The sequence below is a fragment of the Lissotriton helveticus genome, chromosome 4_1 (assembly GCF_964261635.1).
Source record: "Lissotriton helveticus chromosome 4_1, aLisHel1.1, whole genome shotgun sequence".
NCBI classification, from domain to species: domain Eukaryota; kingdom Metazoa; phylum Chordata; class Amphibia; order Caudata; family Salamandridae; genus Lissotriton; species Lissotriton helveticus.
In genome coordinates, this window is record NC_136063.1 from 1,614,043,287 (window position 1) to 1,614,068,012 (window position 24,726).

Sequence of the window (24,726 nt, forward strand, 5' to 3'; positions counted from 1 at the left end):
CACCCAACACCTCCCTCCTGTGGGAACCTCTGCAGAGACTTACCTACCCCGGAGCGAGCGGCTGAGCAGTGATTCTCAATCTGTGCGCCGTAGAATCTACCCAGGGGCGCCGCGCACCAAACGCACAGTTAGGGAACCAAATTAATTTCTTTATCCCGTCCTATCAATAGTTCAAGTCCGTGATCCACAGTAGCATTGCACGCCTGTTTATTTACAGGGAAATACTGCCGAGGGGTGCAGTACCTACATTGGCCGCCGGGGGTTGGACCAGCGTCACTCCTAGTGTTAGGAAATAATGATTCTCCGGTGGCAGCTGCTGCGGGGAGACCTGGCCTGAACCGGCACGCTGGGGTTAAAAGAGCAGGCCGATTCGGATGAGAAAGAAGCCTGGGTGGAGAGAGGGGCTGACAGGAGAGGCTTTACAACTGGAGCAGGTAGGAGGCACATACGTCACCAGTGGCAGCCTTTACTGAAATGTTGATTACATGTTCTGAACACAGTGATGGCAGTTAAGGTAGAGCTGTAGACTGGATAGTGTGTTTGGCGAATAAACTGCCTTTAAAGGAGCCTTTTATGTGGTCAGCAGCGCACTCTTGACCTGTGTTTTTGAAAGATAAGAATTCTATGAAGCTTCCCAATTAAATAACATAAGCACAAACCATAAAGGACAATAAAAACTGAATTAACACACTGTCTAAAATACGTCATGTGCACAGATTCGAAGAGGACAGACAGGCACGTCCCCCCACCCCCCTCCACAGAACTTGTTGGGTACACAAAGATGTTGGTTGCAGGCACGTTAAACTCCTGTTATTTTAAATTGCAGCACATTTGCAACATTTAAACAGGCAAGAACATATGTACTTTCTTTTACAAATTGAGTTGCAGCAGGTGTGTATAGATCCTGCAAATGCCCACTATTTAACAAAAAAAGCACTTTAAACAAGATTTTTCCCTTTAAAACAAATATGTTCAAAATCTAATAGTTTAAAAACAGTACTGCTTACTGTTATATTTGGTAATTGCATGCCCATTCATTCGTGGTCCAAACTTGTGCCAGCACTGTGCTCAACCTACTTAGAGCTGGAGCTCTGCGTTATCACCTCAGCAGTTTTTGCAGGGGATCACTTTCTGCGTGTCTCTGGGTCGCAGCTTTTGCTTCTCTCTGCTGTAGGGGCAACAGTGCCCCTGTATTGGTCCTACCAATCCTCTTGTAGTAACACTACAGGGCAGCGAGTACCTGACCCAGATAACAAAGAAAACTGCGGAGAACATGTCCTGGCAGCATCTTGGTAAAGTGAGCAATGCACTGCACTGGACAGGGAGAAACATAGAAGTACTCCCAAGGCTGGGATTACATCCTCCCCGCCTGCCCAAAAAAGTAACAAGATGGGGAGCCGTGGCCAACGGCCAACAGGTTAAGGGAGCCGGGGGTCAAGAAAGTTTGGGAACCACTGGGCTGAGCAGTGAGCACCCCGAGAGAGCGAGGCCAGACACCCGCAGGGAAGGCACACAAAGTGCCGGAACCGCCGCGAGGCACTAGATCGAGGGGCGCGACACCCCAGTAGAAACCCGCACACTGCCTGGCACCCCCAGAAACATGCTGCGGGCCTTCCTGATCAAGAAGTCCTCGGCGTCCAACAGCAGGAGGAAGTGGAGCGAGCTGCCCGACGAGGAGCGGGGTGAGGTCTACTCCTTGCTTTTCAAGCACTACTTTTTCTTTTGTGTTAAGCATTTCGTGACAGTTTCAAATTCTGCCTTGCTCATTGCCGCCCCTGTGCCTCTCCCCTTTCCCTTTAAAGTTGTGCTCGCCCTCATTTACTTGTCCTCCACGTTGCTTTCTCACCTTGTGCTTTTCCACCGCCTGCTCCATGTTGCTCTCTCTCCCCTTGTGCCTCTCCCCTCTCTTCTACCCTCCATGTTACTTCCTTCCTTCCAAACCTCAGTGTTGCTTCCCGTCACCCTCTGAGTCCCTTAGTGATGCTTCCCCCGCCCGCCCTCTCAGAGTTGCTCCCCCACCACCAGTAATTTATCTGTTGGGGACGGGGAGCTGTGCTTTTGGTGTCGTAAGTGATGGAAGTAACGGGTTTCCTCTGAGGATACTCGGTTTTGGGGACATTTTCTTGGCATTGACGTGCATGATGTTGGAGGCTACCCAGAGGGAGTTGAATGGAGTACGGTACGGAGCCTGGTCTCAAAAGCTTGCGTACTGGACATATTCTTCAGGAAGGCATGGTGCTAACAATTGAACCAGGAATTTACTTTATTGATCACTTGCTCGACCAAGCACTGGCAGACCCCGCACAATCCCATTGCCAGTGTAAAGTTCTAAACTTGCTAGATTGATTCAGACATTGGCTCTGAGCAGCCGTCTGCGTCTGGCGTTTCTTGCAGAGCTACAGTATTGTGATGAAAACTTCTCCTATGCACAGCCTTTCAGCAACCTCTGAAATGCAAGAGCGCATGAATTGGTGAAATGCAAATGCTGATTTTTACAATGTGAACATTACTGAATATCTGTTTTTATAAGATGATCATCCCTCTAAGGTGATTCAGATATAAACTATGCATTCTGTGTAACTGCTTTCTTTGATTAACTGTCGATAATCACGTTCATCTGGATAGGCTGCTTCTGCTGATAGCACTCATAACATTGTTGGAGGAGTTATTGCTGTGTGGGTTATGTGACGCGTTTGCAGAAAGGCATGAATTGTTATTTGTTATTATTATCATGTATGTGTTGACTTTGAGAGAAGGCGTCCAGTGTAGTTCACATGAAAGCTGAGTTTGATAGCTGCGCCGATGGTAGCAGAGGGATCAATTTTGCATTTTTTACAGGTTTCTCAAAATGTAGATCACTTGAATATTAGGATCATGGCGGTTCTGCAACTTTTCAACTAACTTACTTCTAGTCCACCTCTAGCCAGATCTTCCAGTTTTAAAGAACGTTGCTTGATTTCTGCCACTGCCAAGCCTATGCGTCACTGTCAGAGGCTTAATGCGCTGGACGTCTCTGGCAAAGTTCAAGTGACACTGCGAGCTCTGAAGGTTAGAGGTCACTTGCAACATTCAGACAAGGTCTCTGCATCACTAGTTTGTTTCACACCTATAGGCAAGACCACCAGAATTATGCGATTCTGTTGCCGCAGCGTTTTCCGCATAATCGGGGATTAGTAAGGTTAAATATTTGCCATAACGCCGTTACCATGTGTAAAACTGTCAAAGTTATGAAGTAATACTATCACAGAGTGTGGCACATTATACTGCACAATTTGACTTTTCTTGATGCATAATCTAGCCAACCCTGCCACATACTTTGGTCCTTCCCTGCCGCATAATTCCAGTGGCCTTGTCTCTAGGTGGTGCAGTATTACTTAGATTTAAGACATGCAAAACTATCCAGTAGTAGTCTGTGGCCATGCCCTCTCTGCCCCTCCCACCAACACATCTCCAAAACAGCGATGGTCTGTGGTCTAAAGCATTTATGTCATAGCTCTCTGTTGGACTCCATGATCACATGTTCCAATCCTAGCTTGCCCACTTAGCCTTTCATTTTTCTAAGGTCGATAAAATAAATACAGTTGAGTTGGATAACAATAGCATCTGCTTTTCCGCGTTAAGATAGCCATCGGTGAAAGTATGTTTTACCTAAGCATGCGTTATATACCTTGTTTTATTGACGGGTACATCACAACTTTAGGTACACATGTATGCATGTCATTCAGAAACACTAAGCTTCCCGGCTTATAGGAAGAGTAACGCTGCCTTTGTCGCAGGACCTCACAGCTCCATCAAGTTTCTTGCCCATGTTTATGAAGCGACATGTTTCAGAGTGTTGAAGTTATGCAAAGGGTGATGGGGCAGGAAATATGTTTTAGAACTCCATGTTTTAGAACTCCCTCAGGGGGAGCTCTCCCTCTAAGCCTGTCTGGCGCATATTTTCTTTTTCTGGCTACTCCCTTGTTTACATCAAATATTTTTACTCTGTAATAATATCCCTGTACGTGCTTAATGTACTTAAAAAGGCAGCCTAGTGCATGACTTGTAACATTTTAGAATGCATCATGTGTGATGTTTCAGAGGATTTTCTATGCCTTTAGAGAGGCAAGCTGCCGCGCATAACTATTAGAAGATATTCATGAGCTGAATAATGGTGTTTAAATTACCAACAATGTCCATGAAGTCTTCCTACACACTCCTTTCACATTTCCATTTTATATTTAAAATGCATTACCTTAATCAGTCCAGTTTGCGCCTTAGGCAAGACATCATGGCTCACATTAGAGGCTTTTACAAGTGTGAATGTATGAAGCTCTGTGGTTATACTGAATAAGCAGCTACCTATGTTATGCCATCTATTAATGTAATAACTGCACTTTCACAATTGCTTTATTAACCTTCCTGCTTTCTCAAATTTGCTTGAAAATGCATGATTTTTCTTCTTTTTTTTCAAAATTTTCTTGGGGGGGGGTTATCCCCCCAAACCCCCCTTTTGGGGTTCGGGCTCGCGCGCTGCGCTCGCTCGCTACGGTGCTGTATGTAAATCAATTTACGCCCCACCACTTTCAAATGTCACCCACCGCCCCTGTGATTAATTACCATCTAAACTCAACACAATAGGTAGTACTTCCATGAACAGACCAAATAGCATTTCTACTGGCATGTTTCCATGCATACATTGTTATTACAGTAGACATTTCCTTTCAGTTACACAGTATACTGGCATTCCTAAATTGTGCAAGGATTAGAGGCTTGCTGAAAATCTATTACACCCTTTAGTCTCTACAAAAATAAAGAAAAATATGAAAAATCTAGAAGCAGCCTCCATACCTAAACGTAAATATTTCATGATTAGCAAATGTTTGCCACATTATGGTAGGGCTCCCAGTTTTATGGTATTTTTAAAAAACATTTCTGTCTGTATTTATCCATATTTATTTTTTAACCATCTTATTGGTATTTTTCCATTTTTATTTTGTGTTTTGAGAATAAATAGTGTCTTAAAATGGTACATTTCCACATTAAGTTTTCTCTTAGACATGCACTCATACTTGGATTCCTGTCACATTTTAGCCAATTAAACAGTCACATATCACAAAACACTACACCCACAGGTACATATTAGTGTTATACTACAAATATATGTTAAAATTTGCCTGTATTTAAGGAAATCTCATCCTTTTTTTAAATCCCCATGCTGTCTATTTTCTCAGCTTTTGCCTGGAATTCATGAAAGACAGCATGGAGAGTCTTTCACAAAAAGCAACATTTTTTTTTCTGCTTTTAAAAATGAATATAGGCAGGTATCACATTGTTTTCTGTCTGCAAAAATCAGTCAAAACAGAATATTGGGAGCCTTAATTATGAGTAAGGACTTTAGACAAGAGAAGCATAATTATGTATGTTTTCTCCTGCTCATTGTCAGAAAGAGCTATCGACTGGTTTTGTAGATTTTATATAGCACATACGTGCTCTAAAGGCATTAGAGTGCATTACATATGGTAAGATTTATTTTAGGCACAGGGATATTAAAGGCCTGATTTAGATTTCAGTGAATGGGTTACTGCATCACAAACGTGACTGATATCCCATCTGCAGTAGTACACGTGCCATTTACTAAAAGGCACTTGTTATTTGGCGGACAGGATATTCATCATGTTTGTGACAAACAAAAGCTTCTGCTGAACTATAAATCAGGCCCTTAGTGATTTGTTCAGAAGCACAGGAGTGCCTTCGCCCTGCCTCCCTGGTTGCAAAGCTAGCAACTCTAGCCATTAGGCCACGTCTCCTCCCAGACCACCCACAATTTAAAAATGTTCTGTGCTCCCCCCTATGAATTTACACTTGCAGGTCTACATCATGCACATTGCAATAATATCTCTGAGATGGTCTGAAGGAGCTTGTTTTTTGGAAATGCAAAGGAATTGTATGTTTAGAAGGTCTAATGTGAACCAAATCCTTCAATAATTTCTAGCTCATCTAGAAAGCAAAAGCATTGCAGGCTTAAGGCCTTAGTGTCCATTGGACAAACAACAGTGAAAACTGTGGAACTTCCAGCACTGGTCCATATCACCCGTATACACGTGTGCTTGTGCTGCTCATTGAGTGTTTACCTGTTCTCATGCAGTTTTCAAATACCCTTCCATAAGCCCTAAATCTACCCTTCACTGGTGTACTTTCATGCAAAACGCAGCACATGTAACCTTATCATGAACCCCGGAATATAATCAAAAACCGCTATAGCAGTTTTGCTTCATTGATCTCTGAGGTGTATTCATTAGACTGGCCCACTTGTGGTCTACTAGAACATTTTTCACTTTTGGTCCTGACGAAAACCTGGGAATCTCCAACACAGGTTGAAACACGTAGACCCTAACATCTGCACATAGATATAGTCGGTCAATTTAACCAACTCACATATCTGTATTTGCTTTTATTATTGTCCAGTAACCTCTGAATAAAGTTTTTTGAAGGTACACTGCGGCAATGTTTAACTCACTTTTTGCACTACACTCACAAAAATTACCCGCACCACTGAAATCAGGTGTCGCAGCACACCCGGTCCGGTGGGACCCCGATGATGAAGCCTGTCACCAACCAGGTTGGTGAGTGAGGGGTCTTCTAAAAAAGGAACAACTTCCTTTTGACTTCATCCTTCTTTCCCCATACTCCATTAGGACCACCTTGGTCCAATGGTGATACTCCTCTTTTTGTTCATACATATCTAGGTCTAGGGGACCAGGAGTACCTCCCCTCCACAAAGTGGAAAAACCCTTACTCTCTTGTTGTTTTTTACAACTACTGGAAAATGTCACATGAAATTCAGTCACTATGCATCCAACCCATCATTTTAGTAAAACAAATTGCTACAATCACCAGTGAAGTAGGGTGACATAAACAACACTACTGTAAGGTGTTACTAAATTAACCAGGAGTTATTAATCTAAAAGAAATTCAAAATATGCATGCCAACATCGTCGAAGCATGATGTTTTACAACAACCCCACAGAAGACAAATGCACTTAGGTCAAACACAAACTAACTTCAAAATCTTCACTCTCATTTACAAAGAAATGCATGTGAGTTCCTGCAATAAATCAAGATTATTAATTATGCATCATTCAAGTATCACCCTATCAATGATTCAAATTCCAAGCCCCGTCTTTCTTCAATTACTCTGCCTTCTGAAGCTCCCCGCAGGGTGATAATTTAGCTGTCATATGCAGCACGGGAAATGAAATAAATGTACTCCGGGAACCCAGTATACTTGGTGTCAAGGTGTGGCAAGGGGAAGCGGGTGGAGTCACAAGAAACAGAGTAATATAAAGCAGAGTCTGACATTCAAAGTATGCATTCATTTTTTTAAACTCTGCCCAAAAAAATTGGTAACAAGGAGAAATGTGATAGAAAGTCTGGTCTGGCTTACTAAATTGGTCACAAAGAGGCTGGATTTTAAAATGGCTTGTGGGGTAGGCACTTGCTGCAGCAAAATTTGTGGGCCCAGAAATTTTCAATAATAATGGTAAAATACCTATGGTGGTTATTGCAGTTCATGGAGAGATCTGTGCTTTGTCTAGTCACAGTTTTGACTCATAAAGTAGCATAGAGGGTTAATGTGCCTGTTGCAAACCACATTGTGTAACATGAAGGTTACAGATTTGAATTTAATGTACATAGGTAAGCGGGTTAATGCTTTTGACACAGAGACCCTTTTGTTGCTTGCAGTTAATGAGTTGAAATCTTTCTACTATGGGACAATGAGCTATGAACTGGCATCAAGGAGCTGCATACAAACTGAAAAGCATGGGTTCTGAAACTTATTGTTTCCTTTTCTCAATCTGTCTTTATTCCGAGCACCGGAAACCACATGCTCAAATTAAGCACTGGGGCAAAGCCCTCAACAATTACACATAATATACAAAACTGAATAAGACGTGTTTTGTGTTTCCTGCTAGTAGAATGTTCCTGATGCAACCTCTTAGAAGTCAGGATTTATGAAGTCTGAATTTTATTTTTTACATTTGTAAAAGAGAAACTGTTTTAGGAACTTAAAATAGAATAGTGTGATATTTTTCAGTTTGCACTTGGCCATATACGAATGCTCTACTTATGATTTGCTGCAGTCAGTAGCTGTTCCTAAAAAAAGGCTTTGTTTCTATAGATGACATTCATCTGAGACCAGATATAATGGCTTTATTTATAGAAAACTGTGTGCTAGAAAAAACACAACCTATGCATTGAGTCTGCAGAGTCTGGTAGTTACATTTCTCAGAACATTTGTGTTACATTGCAACTAATTGGGTATTGGACTTGTACACATATGCATTATGCAACAGACGTCTTAGGTATCAGATAATTGTTTTCATGATCTTTTATTATATGTTGTAGCCCTAAAAGTATGAAATTATTATGAGGTGTTTTGTCAGGAATGAAATGTGTTTGTTATCTTTTCCTCAGTGGTTATGAAGCGAATGCTTTACAAAATGAAGTAAATAAAGATTAAGACCGATGACACAAAGAGTTACAGTATAAGCAACGCACGCATGACAGGAGGGAGGGAAAGATAAGATCGAAGGCTACAAATATTGTTGACATTTGGCACTGTGGTTCATGTGAAATAACCCCAGTACTACAGGTCCTGCCATGCTATTGCAGCTATTTCCTGACCAAAGATTGGCTGCCACACCATTCATAATCTGTTTCTCTATGTTTGCACATTCCCTTCCTACACAAATGTGCATCAGGTTTCGTCTTATTTTCAGAAAGTGGAAAGCTCACAATTGGAAATGACCAATTAATTCATCTTGCTCTCTTGCCCAGGCAAGAATATTTCAATTGACGTTTCTTATTTTCTTCATACTTCTCTGGTAACACATTACATTTTTAATAGGGTAAACTAAGAAGCTGGCCAGTTTTCCCTCACTTGGCACAGGAACTGAAAAGTGCTGTGCATATCCTTCATGCAGTTTGGCCTCTAGATAATTATCACAATAGGGATTCTTAGTAAAATAGTGAAAACAAATCACAGAAATCGAGTTTTTCTCAGTTACTTTTGCTCTGATTTTTAGAGAACTTTAAGTACATTTTTTTAACAGGTGACATTAAGAAATATGCTGTGTGAGAAGCCAAAAACAGAAAAATCCATCTATTGAATATAGCCACGGCCACTGGAATTATGTGGCAGGAGAGGGGAAAATTATGCAACAGGGTTTAGTAAATTATGCGGCATGAAAAGGCGCATTATGTGGCATAATGTGGCTCATTCTGTAATAGTATTTCTTCATTTATTATTACTTTTAAATGCGGTAACACTGTCTGGGCATTAGTTGAATTTTATTTTCGCAATTTTAACACTCAAATATAGCAATAAGCCATAAAAAGCTGACCAGATAAGTTTTGAAAAGGGCCTTCCATCATGCGGCAACACATGCTGCTGCATTTTTAGAAACTTTGGAACCATTTGAGGAAGAACCAAAAGGTGTTTCTGTTCAAATCTGCAGATTATGAGGCAGATGATGGATTATATGGCAAATGTGGTAAATTCATAATTATGTGTTAATTGCCACAGCTGTTAAATCGATTAATTTCCGTAGCTCTGAATATAACTATGCACTTTGCGTGTGCAACACAGATTTTCAATTTAATGCTAAAAGCACAGCAACAAAGTGTCATAACACAGCAAGAGGATTGGCTTTTAAAGTGTTTATGAAGAAGATTATTAAAGTGTTAGGTCTTTTTGCAAAAGTCAACTCGATGCTGACAAAGTGATCACGGGTCTTTTATGGTACTGCAATGTTATTAGGGTTCATGCAAAGTACCTCCTTCACGTCTGAGACAAATCACTGACCTTCACTTTTTTATCACGTTCCTGGAATGTTTCTGCTTCAAATGCATCGCCTGACTCTCTGCCTTTCAATCCTGACTGAAGCCCTTATCGAAAGGCAGCTAACTTGATAACTGCATGTTGTACAATTTGTTTCCCTCACTTACTCGTGTCCTTGCGCTCATCGGTCAAGGTTACTGGTGTCTAGTATGTCATAAGACCGTGAAATCACCAGAAAAAAGACGAACATTCACTGACCTGCTCTGGTGTTCTGCAAATAATCCAAAAAGTGAGCAACAATTTACCGGTCTTTTGGAGTGGACACTGGATAGCGCTATTGTACAAAGTCCCTGAATTGTTCCATTGCACCAAGTCCAGTCCTTTTGTAAAACAAATCATACGCTTTACAGTGAAGAAGACAGGGGTGTAACATTAACTTATGATATAAAATGAGAGTGAGGTACCTAACATTGTAACACGCCTGACGGAGGCACTGATCAGTGTTCGGACATCTGCTATGCTCCACTTCAAAATGATTATGGAGACCCATAATGTTGAATCATGTTATTGATTGTGCATGATGTTCAGACTGGCTTGCAATCACTAAAAAGGCCATACACAAAAAACATCTGGAGTACGTCAAGCCTCTCAAAACCATTGGCGGCAAAATTAATTGAAGAGGTGTTGATAAGCTTAGAACGGTATCCCAAAAAATCAAATCATGGCCCAGAGGCTGACTGTAGAGCTGCTCCCTCCATTCGAACCCATTGCCTGTTGATCTTAGGGTCTCTTAAGACCTGTTCCGATTCCACAGAAGACTAAAAACGTAATTTTTTGAAATGTCACTGAATTTGTCTTGCACCATGCTTATTCTTCCTTTACCTCAACCACTTTCCATTGAAGTTAATTATATAAAATCGGTTAATCTTTGCAAAGGGCCTTCAACTGTGTGTCATGTTGCTGCATTTTTAGTAACTTTTGAACTGTTTGAACTAGAAAAAAGTTTTATATTAAAATCTGCAGATTATGCAGCAATGGATTATGTGGCAAATGTGGAAATTCTATAATTTTCCATTGTCATCGTTTGTCAAAATCCTCCCGACCCCACTGTCAGTCAGTCAGTCAGAAAACTTTATTTCGGTTTTTGTTCAAACCATAAAAGTACATGTACAATAATAACACAATTAAAAATGCATTTGTTATAGAAACATATCTGATAAAGTGCAAAAGAGTGCAAGAGTGTACCATCTTTGTTACATAAAAAAGAGGATTAAAAAAATTCATTACAAGAGTCCACTACTGATCCAGACAATTTCTCAGTTTAACACTTAATTAAAAAAATTCAGTAATTTGGAGAATACTATCACTGTGCAAAAGTTGTAAATAAATTAACGCCGGTCTGATCTGAGTAAAATTGAGTTTTTTTAAAAGAGTCACCAGATAGCGCTTGCGAGGATATTCATAAAACCTACATAAAAATATAAAATGCAGCATATCCTGCGGAGACTTCCCGTCGCAGCCGCAAGGTACTGCAGTCTTATTAAAATTAACAGTTTTTGGCCTAGCCAGCAGATGATGGAAAAGATTCAACCTGAACCTTGTTAGCAGGAACTTTTCATGAGAGGTCAGGGAGCCCAATAAATATGGCTCGGTGGTTACACAAGTTTTCAACATGACAAATGTTCTCACACTTTGTTTCTGGAGCTCCATTCCTTCCCTCTGGCTCTTCCTATCCAGAAGGAAGGCCCGTTTCATTACCTCCAGATCCCCCTTGACAATCCGGCTTGGATGTTCAAACAAATCAGGACGCCCCAGCCTTGCAAAGCTGGATTTCAGGTATTTTATCCATGGCATACCCAATGCCTTGTCCTGGGACAAGCAGTCCCTCACAATCAAGTGTGTCAAAGGAATATCCGGATTCAGCCACAGTTTTATCCATCAAGTCAGCTGGCGTAAGGAGAAAATGTCACATAAATATTGCATCCCCAATTCTTCGTGTACTGCAAGATTGGACGTACCTGCGGAGACACACGGGAGACGCTTCATAAAAAAGTTTTCAGCAATCTGCAGTTGTTCGCCACCGACATGCCCCCATATTTCACTACCGTGTGTAGTTGTTGCCACAGATTTAGCGTTGTAGAGTTTCAGCATGGCACCAGTAGGTTTTTTCCCCAGTTTCGAGGCAAAGTCAAAAATGGAGGCATTCACCCGGACCAATTCTCCTTTCTTTTTAGCAAGATGCGGACCCCAGTTTAGTTTAGTATCAAAAAGAACCCCAAGATAGGAGAACGTTTTGATATCGGGATTACTGCTTCATCAATTTTAAATAAGAAGTTCCTACTTGGTTGTTGCCCAACTTGCATGACAAATGATTTCGAGTTGTTAATCATAAGGTCTCTGTCTGTCATGAAGATTTTAAAAGCATTTAATAAAGCTTGGAGGCCCCTTTCAGTTCTGGATATTAAAACTGCATCATCTGCATATAAAAGTACTGGAATTCCCCGCCTGCCGACTCTAGGGCAGTCAGCCGGAACCTTCTGCAAGACACTATCAAGATCATTGATATAAAAGTTAAAAAGGAAAGGGGCCAAAATGCATCCTTGGCGAACACCCTTTCTAATATCAAAATTGTTTGTTACGCTCAAGTCTTAGGAGTATCTAACATTAGCTCTGGTATTGCTGTGAAGGTCTATAAGAAAATCAACAGTACCACTGTCCACCCCCTTCGCCCTCATGAACTGCCACAACTTCCCCCTGTTCACGCAGTCGAAAGCTGAGGACAAGTCCATGAAGGCGAGGTGTACGGTGCCCCAATGCGCCCCTGTGTACTTGCTAAGGATTAAAAATAGGTTAAGACATTGGGTTATTATTGAGCGACCACTGCAGAATCCGTACTGGGAGATGGACATGATGTTGTTTTCCACCACCCAGTCTGAGAGTCTCTGCAGTAGTATCCTTCCTATTATTTTAACCATAGAGTCTATTAATGAAATAGGTATGTAGCAGGGTGGACTACACTTGTCACCCTTTTTAAAGACCAGGACAATTGTGGAGACCCCCCACTATTGTGGGCAACCACTTTTCACTGCAGCGTTGAAAACAGACTCTAGTATAGGGGCCCAAAAGGTTGGTTCAGACTTGAATAAGTCAGGAGGGATCCCATCCGGACCGGGTGCTTTCACGGCTGTTAATCCCATGATACCCTCAATGACTTCACCTCTATCAATACGAATCTGCTCCCCAGTAGTACATGGCGGTGGGTTAGAAGTTTCATCCATCGGGCAACAGTATAATTGCTTAACTTCTAGAGCAACAGTATCCAATTTGAGAACTAGGGGTTTGATCATCTCTTCCATCTTAGCCTCTATCTTGGCTTCTATGGCAGAAATTAGTGAATCAAATTGCTCAGGGTTTATATTTACGCTAGCAGCGCTTTTTATTTCCTATAGGACGATTCCACCAGAGGGGTTATTATGGGCTGAGTGAGTTGTTTCTAGTCTTTTTTTACTACGATTACCCCCTCGTTTAGTTTGTAATTTCCTACAAGCCCTCACTGCTCTGGGGACTGGCGAACACTGCTCCGTTGCCTCAATAGATGTTTCCAGGATATCCTGATGAGGCTCAGAGTGCACCTGCGCTTCAGTCATTCCGGGTACCTGATTACCCAAATCAAAGCTGTCGTCCACTGGTAGTTCCACCAGTGGGATCGGAGTGACTGGGTGTAAAGCAGGGGGGCTCCCCGTCCTAGCGAAGCCCTCCATTCATTATTGATTTTGTTGACCACTTTCACTAAATAATTGTCTAAGGTGGCCAGCCCAGATGTGGTTTTAACAGATTTAGTTTAAGACATAGTCAAATCAATCCATGGATGCTAAAATATTTAAATGTTTCAATAACAAAGCAGACGTGAAAATACAAATTAACCTAATACAAGGGTTACAAACATATACCCTAAGATACTGACTGGAAACAGGGCCCTGCCCAAAGTCAAAAGTTAAAAGTCTCACTTGGGGAATATGGATCCACTGCTGCAAATTCAAAATCCGTGGCCCAGCCCGGCCTCGTCTGGCCCCGGATGGCCACAGACGGCCCGCCCTTTGCCCGGGCTCAGCCCGGTGCCGTCCGCGCGGATCCCGCGGGGCGGGAGGCTCCTCTCCCTTTTCAGCGCCTCCGCACGCGAGTTTCGGTGGGCGTGTCACCGCCGAGCCTCCTGGGGGCTGTAGTCTCCAGCCGCGTGATGGTGAGAGCGGTGGTCGGGGAGACAAACAGCGGGAAGACCAGCGTTATGGCAGGTATGCCCCCAAATGGCATGGGGTATTACCAAAGACCCCCACTGGGGGCCCACCACTCTTACCTGCACTGACCTCGGCTGGTACAATGTGTGTAGGACATGTGTAGCAGGAGGACTTCACATGTGAACGAGTGTGAAGCACCAACTTCAGAGGGATCAATTTAGGGTGCACCTGACACAAGATGGAGGATGAGGACAGCCTCCCAGATGTTGAAAGTCCATTGCCAGTACTCCCATTATTGGAGGGCTTAGATCCAGACACTTAACTAAGGAGGTTGGAGACAAGGCCACACTCTGAAATTCCATAAAGACACTGCTAGAATATCTATAAAAAATGAAGGTGCAATAGGACTTTTGTGCTAGATATCTATGTAGAACGTACACATTTTTACGTTTAGCATTTTTGGAAATCATGCAGTCCTGGAACTACTCATGACATTTTTGGGAAGATTTGAAAGGTCCTAAACCTGTTGCAATTATAGGGCTAGCTCTATTGGTCCAAATTTACACTGCTTAAAGTACTTAATTATTGTAAAACATCCCGGAATCAGCAGTATTGGTTACACTGAACATACGTCCCTAGTTCGCACTACGCATTCTAAACTGAGGGGAAAAATACAGCAATAGAGACAATAAATAGTCACATCAAACGGCTCAATGAATCAAGAACATAAACCATAGTCTTTAAATACCGGAGGAGGTTAGGAGCAAGTCTGAAATGACTGAAAATATGGCTTCTCATCTCAAATACATAAGTAAATTCGAAGGCCACCCTGCATTGTTTCAAGGTCCATTTACAGATATGTCTCTCAAACACCACTCAGGTCCCAGTCACTGAGCGTTAGAATCACACTTATTTGGGAGAGAATCTATTTTGGAACCCCTCAATGGACTCATAAACTTTAATTCAGTATTACACATGTAAATATCTTCTGTCAAAATATCCCTTTTGGGTGCTACCTAAAGGTCAGGTAGTTTCATTAGCATAACAGTAGCATTCACAACACACTTTAAAGTAGTTATGTGATGTGTGCTTTGAAGGGCCGGGCAACACCCAATAAAAAGTGCACCCGCTCATCAGCCTCCCCAGTTGCTTCTCCGTGTGACTGCACAAGGGTGCCAATGAACAGCCATTGACAAGGTGGTTGATCCTAAAGGGAGATTAGGGTCCTCTCATCCTCTCAACTCCTGCTTTAGGTCATGTTGGGGGAGTGCAAATTGGAGACCTCCTCTAGGGTAGGCCTCAATATGCAATCCCTGAGAAAAGCACATAAGTTGGAAGAGGGTGTGTGATGTTAACTGCACCCTTGGCCATGGGAATTCTCGCATCTAAAGGGGTCAAACATCATGTACATTTGACTATGCTTCCTGTGTAGACGCACTCATGAATGACATGCCCTCGGAATATCTAGCATTACAGAAGCAGCGCTATGATGCTTAATGGCACTGAAATGCTGCAATTAAGACACTTGGGGGTGAAATCTGACAAACTGTCCATTTTTGTGAAGGGTTTTGGATTAATATACATTCTACAACATAGATCATGATCCATTGGAAGCAGGCTTGAAATTCACTCCTCTGCTTACTAACCAAACTGAAGCCTGCCCAGTGTGATGTCATTCCTCTCTACAGAATTCATACCGCCACTCTCTCCATTTACTTCTGGGTTACTTGAGTGTATAGAGAGTTTATACAAAGCAAAGATTTGCACCGGTGCGAACAACTGAGCAAAGGCAATATGAGCCAATGTTGCTGCTTGTGACAAATAAATAAATAAAGAAGTAATCAAGTATTTCTCCTATCCAAGTCTGGACCAGAATATATAATTATTTGCACCTAAAAGAAAACGTTTGTCAAACTAGGTTTTGCACGATTTTTAATCCATCTTAGAGAACACAACTCTTTTCAAAGTAAAAGGAGGGGAAGCAGTTGAAGGCACAACAAAAAGTCAATTTCCACTAGTACATAAGTGCACAAATGGTGCACTTCGATTATCTAAATATTGACCCTTCAGCAAAACCCATTTCCTCCATTCCTAAATGCATAGCAACAGAATGGTGCAAAATAGATTGAATCCATTTTTGAACCTTCACAAGATATTTGTGTGATGTAGTTCTGCCGAATTTTGTCATGTATATATACTCTGCGTCAGCAGGGTTCTCCATGGATATTTTGGAAACAGCCTAGAACTAGAACAGTAATACAAACAAGCAAAATGTACCTTTACAACGCTCACAGCAGGCTCCCCTCTGCTTCACTACCAATGCACAATCCTTCAAGATCGTTGGACACCTTTCTCGTCTGCACGTCACTTCCTGATTCTACAAAATGGAAGAGGAGAGGAAATGTGCATTAGGTCTTGACACTTTGTAGACAAAAAGAATGCGGTCTTTGTCACCCGTATAATTTGATCACAAATTACTGTTCCCCAGTCTCTATTTAATGGTGATTTCCACCCAGCATTAATGTCTAGTAGAAGTGATACTCTGTTTTGCAAAGATTACTAAAAAATCATGCTACTTAAAAACCTATCTGCACATTATACAGTTGATATTAGAATACAATACAAGGGGACGTTTTACTGAAGTATGATTCACTTTGCCAAGGATGAATGATATCACTGTAATTAATTAGAGCTAGACAGCGCAGAGCAAGATGAAATAATGAAATATGAGAGCCTGAGATTGTGTAGAACATTCTTCCAGGCTTTTACATGAAAAATAATTCATACTTTCAAAATGAGAATTGAACAACTTCATTAGGGATCAAATTAATGTAATACATCTGCAACCAGAATCTTGTTCGTAGCATTCCCCATACAGAATTTCAGAGAAATGTAATGTTTTATACACATACATATTTGTTATCCCCGCTCATAGCAGTACATGTCTTCCTGTTAGCAAGAGAGACGTCGTCGTGATAAATTAAGAAAACACATCACGTTTCTACACTAAAAGTATACCGATTCCACCATCTAAGATCCAATATTAGACTTTTTTCACTAATTAAGAGCAGTTCTAAACATGGCTTAAATATTTTAAACAGTGGAGATGGAATTAGTTCTTGTGGATGTATGCAGAATGCAGCTTGATTCAGACAGCAGTGTATTTTGGGGTCAGTCAATTAATGCTAACTCAGATGGAACAATCTGTTCAGAAAGCGCATGCTTTTCCAGAACATGAGACTACATTTGTTGATGTTACATTTTCAGAATGAGCAAACAATGCCAGAATCTCAGTTTCTGGGAAGACAAAAATATACATTAAGTAGGGTATTTTTTAAATTGAAGATAATAGCACTACAAAGTCCATAACATTGGAATAAAACCACATGGCATATGATTAAAAGAATATATATTAAACATATAATTTCCTAAGGAGTGTATGTCCTCGATAAAAGTAAACAAAGTAAAAAGAGTTCTAATCACCGCTACCTGAACCGTAATACAGAGAGTGCCCGAGGTGCAACGGGCATATGCGCCCACTTTGTGCGCCACGTGGACACTTGGCTATTACCAAAGGGGCCACAGACACTTGTGCGGACCCTTATGTAATACAGATAGTGCTAGTGCACATAAAGTGTCAGCGCTATCATTAGAAGACGTTCCTTCATTTGCACAGGGATGTGGGCCAATGCAAATGAGGGAATCACTTTGCCTCTGCACTCATGCCCTAGTATGGATGCGGGTGCCGAAGCAAACAAGCCTTTAGGAGGTGCACTGAAAGTCCACCAGAAAAAGATGATACACTTTTAGTATGCTTCCTAAAGGCAGCCATCTGGAGGGAAGAAATGGGGTCTTCTCTATGGACCCCCCAGACATCCCCTTGCAGGTGGGTACAGTGACTCACTGCACATGCCTACAAGGGGATCTCTTCCCCCTCTAGAAAGTGCAGGTCGGTGCCTCCTGCACTGTTAAACAAGGAGCGGCTTTAAAACAGCAGAAATGTATTTCACTTGAATGCGCTGCCCTCAGGGCAGCACGAGTTTGCAGTTGCCATGAGTGCAGCACATTCACCATAATAGGGAGCACTTTCCCTGTTTGCACCCAACGTACTTGTTTTAGGGTGCCCTGTGGTGTGAACGGAGAAAGTGCACCCATATGGTAATATAGCTACAGGTATTTCTCTTGTTCATGTCATTAATTCAAGGTCCTTAATACAAGTGGACTAGATAATTCTGACCCCTGTTTGCGGAGAGCTCGGTATTTAGTGTATTGCAAAGTTTACGGCACCTTGGCATTTACAGGTGCAATAAAGGCTGCACCCCTTCAATTTTCAACAATTACATGTCGACAAGTAAAATTATACATAAAACATAGACTGAAGACCATACACACTAAATACCAGGATATGCGAGTTTTGGTTGGAAAGCACCATTGACCACAGGTTTTGAATGGCAAAACCTATAATTAGATGTAATTATAATGGACACATTCTGAACCACAGGTTATTCAATTTCACCAAATGAAATAATACTCTCATTCCCCTCTGTGTCACTCTTAATCCGGGCATATGTATATAAATGGAGATGGTAGAATTTTCTTTTTTTAAAGATAACCAGGGTTGGTGATATTTGCAGAGTACTGAGGTGCCCCCATTTGCCACCTTTTGGGCCTGACCACCAAATTTGAAGAAGCACCATCTGAAAATATACAGCAGTATATAAGGTCTGCTGCAGTAATGACTTTCAAGACAAGATATAGGTGCAGTGCTGAGTTTCAGGATCAAATATCAACTAGGCCATATGCATAGGATTTGCCAACACGTGGTCAAGCTTTTCAGGCTTAGGAAAATGAAAATAGTCCTTTTTTGAATTATTGCCTTTTTCAAGAGATACTTTCAGCAGATAGAAGTGCATGGGCATGAAATGATAAAGTTTTGACTTGATGAATGCCTCAAACACCAGCTTTTGATGAGCAAATTTGTGATTTGAGCAGACCTTGGACAGGGCATAGTGATTTGAACACCTCCTGCATGTGTGTTTCGAAGGTCAATTCAAAGGTCATTTGATTATGAAAAATACCACCCAAATTCCATACTTATTCTATTGGAGTTGCTGACTGTCCCAAATGTAGCATAAGTCCCAGCGGCAAATCAGTATCCACCATGCTAGCCAACAACAGAACATACATTTTACCACTGCTGAGTCACAAGCCCTCAATTTTCACTCAGCTATTGTCCAATAAAAAGCAGTCTGTCACTTTAGACACCTTATCTATAACTCGCAAAAGTTCACTTGGATCTAGGTATCATCCGCGTAAATATGATTGGACATTATATAGTTGCATATTTTGACACAATACTCTCTTGCAAAACAACAGTTGACATCATTCGATTCATTATATCAGAGCCACGAAACTAAAAAGAAGATACCTCACCACTTTACAGCCACCCCAAACTGAGCAATGGGCCCCAGTGCACCAAGCAGATTGGAGTAAATGGCAAAGTCCCTAGGCACACACATTCATATGCTCTAAGTAACACGATCTCACCAGCCATTATCCATTATTATCCATAACTGAATAATATATATGCGTCTTTTCTAACCTTACCTGCAAATATCAAACATGACTTATTTGTCAACAATATGAAACACAATCAAAAAAAATGTCAACAGACCACGTTGACTGTAGACCATGAGAATTCCAGAACTTTAAAGGAGGCTCAGATTCCAAAAGCGCTAGGAACTATAGACGTTGTAGAAATGCACTATACTGGTACATATTTATCTGAATAAAGGAAACCCAATATCCCCTTGTGGGCTTGGATAATGAAAAGTAAGGTAATAGTGTCAACAAAGGAATATTTTGTGATCAACTTTGTTAGAGTCTATCAGTAGTACCAGATGTCTGACCATGACTTAAAAAATCAATTGTAACCAAGTTTGTATTAGCTATTCAAGAGGGTAAATGCATTTGCAACACCAGATGTTTTTCTTATTTGTTATATTTAAAGAAAAATACTTATTTCATTAGGGGTTCAACCAGAAGATTCTACAGTACATTGATAACCGATAATCAATTGTTCTCAGTTTGATTTCCTTAGTCATAAATGTAGCACAACCCATTAACTATAAAAACAAATATGGGGTCTGTACACGTAGGACCTACATCTCCCCATTGAATTTTAACATGGACTAAAAGGACAATTGGGTTTAGATTTTGCCATTTTGTCTCTCATATAATACTTCTATGAGACCATCTTCAGGACAGAACAATTCATATGAAAATCCAAGACTCCTTGATCAATAATGGGGCGTATGTTCCAGCCAGACTCTTAAGATCCTTTCAACTACATCTTAGCAAGACCAGAGTCAAAAGGACAAGATAGGGAGGAAGATCATTCGCACACTTGGTACCTAATTTGTGGAACAGTCTCCTACTTGGCCTTAGATTATTGAAAGATGAACTCAGCTTTAGCAAAAAACTCAAGACCTGATTGTTCCCTCATGTAATGCATTAGGGGGCATGGTTATCCAGTTCAGCAGTCACCAGCGCGGGGAAGACCTCAGGCAGCCATGCACTTTACAAAAACATAAACATAAACATAAAGGCTCATAATATTCAATAATCATCTCATGACAAACAAAGAAATATTATATTTTAGTGAATCTCTCATGCACATCAATTTGTTTGGTTGTATATGTCTTAGAGTGCAGAAGAATTACAACTACATGTGGAACGCCATAGAGGACCGCTGACAGCTGCCGCTGCGAGACACTTTTAATGGAACGTGACCAAACTAAGTTAATGCTGCTTTATATCGGAACATGAAGTTGTTACTCTTCTTCATATGAATTGCTCTGGCCTGAAGATGGTCTTATAGATGTACTGTAAGAGAGACCAAAACGTCAACTTCTAAACCCAATTTTCCTTTTAGTCTTTACTAAAATTCAATTGGGGAGATCTAGGTCCTAGATGTAGGACAGACATAATTTTTGTTGGTAGAGGTAATGGGTTGTGCTATATCGATGACTAGTGAAATCTAACTGAGAAGGATTTGAATTTGTGTTATCAATGTACTGAAGCACTTTCTGTTTATGAAACCCTGATGAAATAAGTGTTTTTGTTTGAATATGACGAATAAAAGATAAATCGTGCGTTGCAAATTTATTTAGTCTCTTGAATAACTAATCCAAACTTGGTTACAATTGATTTTTGATGTTATGGTCAGACATCTGGTACTAATGGTAAACTCTAAAAAAGTTGATCATTAAATATATCCCTTGTTAGCACTATCGATTACCTTACTTTCTTTACTAGTACATAGCATTGAATAGCCGGAATGGCCTGAACAGCATGAATGGCCTGGATACTTTGATTCCATTGCTTTACAATGGCTAAGAATTGTGGGGCTTTTTTCAAGAAGAAGATGGAGAACCTGAATGTCAGCAAGAAGCTCATCTCGAGCTTCCATACGTAGATGGGAAGCAGTATTCAGAGTAGCTCCCAAACTTGGCAGTAGTATTGGTGAACATGAGGGAGTTGAAGAAGACCAGATTTCGATTGACATATATTAAATTGTTTTATTCTGAATTTAGATGCCTTTCATGGTCAGCATTTGTGGATCAGGGGGGGGAATTTGAGTTTCATCCTGGCTTAGACAGACGCCAGAGGAATTCCTTAAAAATTAGAGCAATTGTATCTTTTACGCAAGGAATCAAAGCGGGAGTGCTGAACCCATAAATTGTAAAGATGTTTAACTTCATCTAATTTTGACACACTCCAGTCTACCAAGAATGTCTAATTTGTACTTGCTAAAAGGTGATGTGATTTAAGAAACATGATCAATGTTAAGACTATTTTAGAAAGTCACAGTAATCATGAAAGTATAATTTACAAGGTGACTCTTAACTATCTGTGATAGACCATAAATTCCTCACAGCAATTAAGGCTTCAGAAGAACTCCTTTTACAAATGGAATCTCTACTCTGTCAATAGCAGACATCACTCTTAGCTAACATACTGCTACTTTTATCTGCAACGAAAGAATGGAAGACTGAGGCAACCCTGTGACTGTCTGAGGTTGTGACCTTAAACTTACACTGAAATGTCTGCATCATATACTTTCCGAGATTTCAAGTGCTATTTTCTATTGGCTATGTTTTAGAGTAATTTGTGGACCAGAGTTTATCAACTGTAAATCAGTATTCTTAATTGTAATATAATTTGAAAAAAATGGAATGGATAATGCATGTATAATTATTGGTATACTAGGGAAAAAACTGGCTTTTTTTCAAAATGTCTTTTTGAAAATCACAATTGAACCACAGCGTTTCTTGCACTGTTTATCAAAATGTACTAACATTCTTGGCAATGTCAGCATATCTACATTTGATTATTTTAAATAATATGAGCCAGATGACTACAATAACCATGATGATGTCACATAATTTTCCTATGCAGTATGAAACCAGTATGCTTAAATGATCAAAATGTTCTCTTTCAGTGCAAAGTTAGCAGAAAGTTTTATTGTGATGAAGCACTATCAAGCAGGAATCCATGAGCTCAAATGAACCCTTTTTCAGAAATTGCCTGGGTCACTTTAGCCCATTAAAGCAACATCAGAGGTTCCAAGATCTTAAACCATATTACAGAGTGCATGTCCAAAGCATATAAATCTTCAGCTACAATCCATTAACAAATAAATAAGGCAAATGATAGATCACAAATGGCCAGCTCCCATTGCAGGCAATAGAAACAAATCAACCACCTCAGAAGTAAAAAAGAAGTAAAAAAGTTATAAGCAGAATGATTTATAACAAAAGATTTAAACAGAAAGCCATTAAAAACAAAGAAAATGCAGAAATAGTATCAAGACAATATCCTTCCAAGTGTATGAGACTAACCATCCCCAAGATAAGTCTGGCTTCATCGCACGGCCTTTGGGTCTCATCCAGTCGTACAGCATGGGATGTTATTCTTTGGTTGAGTCGCTTTTACAAAGTTGAAACTGTGATCTGGTGACGGTCAACCTCAAAAGATCCTCCATAAAATCTTAGTAGGGGGTAATAAATGGTTCATATACATTTAAAGGGGTTGAAATCCGGGTTTATGGGAGAGCCACATACCATATATGATGCCCTCTTTTTTGGAGGTAGTGGGTCCCTTACTGGATATGTACAAGAGTTTGTGAGTCCATAAAATCTGATATTTGTTTTCCTTAAATAGCACTTTTGGTTATTATTCCCAATTGATTCCTTCAATGTTATTTCTTACCGGTGATAATAAAGCCATCCAGTTGTTGTGATGTGAATTTTAATGTTACTATTTAAATGGTGTTCAACATTTATTTACATATTCTTCCCATTGGCTATATATTTCGTTGTATGCTAAACAGACAAATTATGCTGTGCCAGTAGATTAATGTAAAAGGACTCCATAAAAGCCCAACGGAATGGCTGGTGCTCAGTTCCATTCTAATGTTTACTTTAAGTGCAAGTCTACACTACACTCAGGATGGATCATGTCTGAGGAAATCAGCCGGTTGTTTCAAAAGGGTGATTGTCATGCTTAGCATGACAAATGATTAAGCATAAGTACCCATGGGTGGTTGCCATCAGTTATCATTAAAGTTCATTGATCTGGAAGATGATCGGCAAGAGGGCGTTGAATTGTCATTTTAATGCTATGCTTCATACTAAGTATGAAAATTCTTTCGCGTGTGAATGCAAGTGTGTTAATTATTTTGTTTCTTTCGAAATTAAATGGCCGATTCACACTTCTTTTTACTATTGACTGTGTGTTACTGAATGCTGAAAGCTCAGAAACAAGTCAGACATATTACAATCAATCAATTTCGATCACTGAGGATCACCAAAGTACACCATATAACTAGTCAATTGCACACACACAGTAGAAATAAAACATGTCAGTCTATTTACAGTCACAGCAAAGAGAGTCAACCAAAGTGCATCAGTGTTTGTGCAAAAAAAGGAATTCACTATGGTAGTAGCAAGAAAAAATTGCTAAATAATTTACAGTTTCAAGTTTCATCACGGTGCACTTGGAGAGAGAATAAATTATGATTTAAACTATATCCTTATTTAAAAGAAAAATAGGACATAACATAGTAAATAGACATTCACAGTACAGCAATATAGGTTAATCAAAGTGCATCAGTGTTGGTGTGGGTACATCCTTATTAACACTTAAAAGGCCTCATCTTAAGAAATTTTAAAAGAGAAATTAAAAAATGTTAAAATGCTAGCTGCTTATGAAACAGGACATAACCCCCAATAGAAATTTTACGGCGCCATAGGTAGTGGTGCGCCCTAGAACCTACACCCTAGTGACTGTCAGGAGAATACTTAATACGCCTGATCCACACAGCCATTAAAAACTTAGCTATACAGAATACAATAATGCGTGTTGTGTTTGTCTTCAATAATCTGTATGCCTCCTTGTATCTCCTTACTCCCAGATTTCGGCCAAGGGGGACAATCCATTTAAGTCGCGATCGAGAGTACAAGGGACAAAAAAATAAAACAAGTTCAGGTGACTCAGGAATCCCTTGAAGTTCTTGGTGTAATTACTGCTGCTTTCCTGTCAGTGAGGGGAATTGTAGAAACACAGTAAATGGGGAAAGACATTTCCATTTAAATGTCCCACCCT

General features: G+C 40.4%; 1 protein-coding gene across 1 annotated transcript in view; it reads right to left on the bottom strand.

The window, feature by feature from the left end:
- BMPER (BMP binding endothelial regulator) overlaps positions 1-24,726 on the bottom strand; it is a 429,950-nt gene that overhangs the window by 304,569 nt on the left and 100,655 nt on the right. Inside the window, exon 3 of the mRNA XM_078688231.1 lies at positions 16,336-16,435. Coding sequence (XP_078544357.1) covers positions 16,336-16,435 — 100 coding nt within the window. The remainder of the gene's footprint in view (positions 1-16,335; positions 16,436-24,726) is intronic.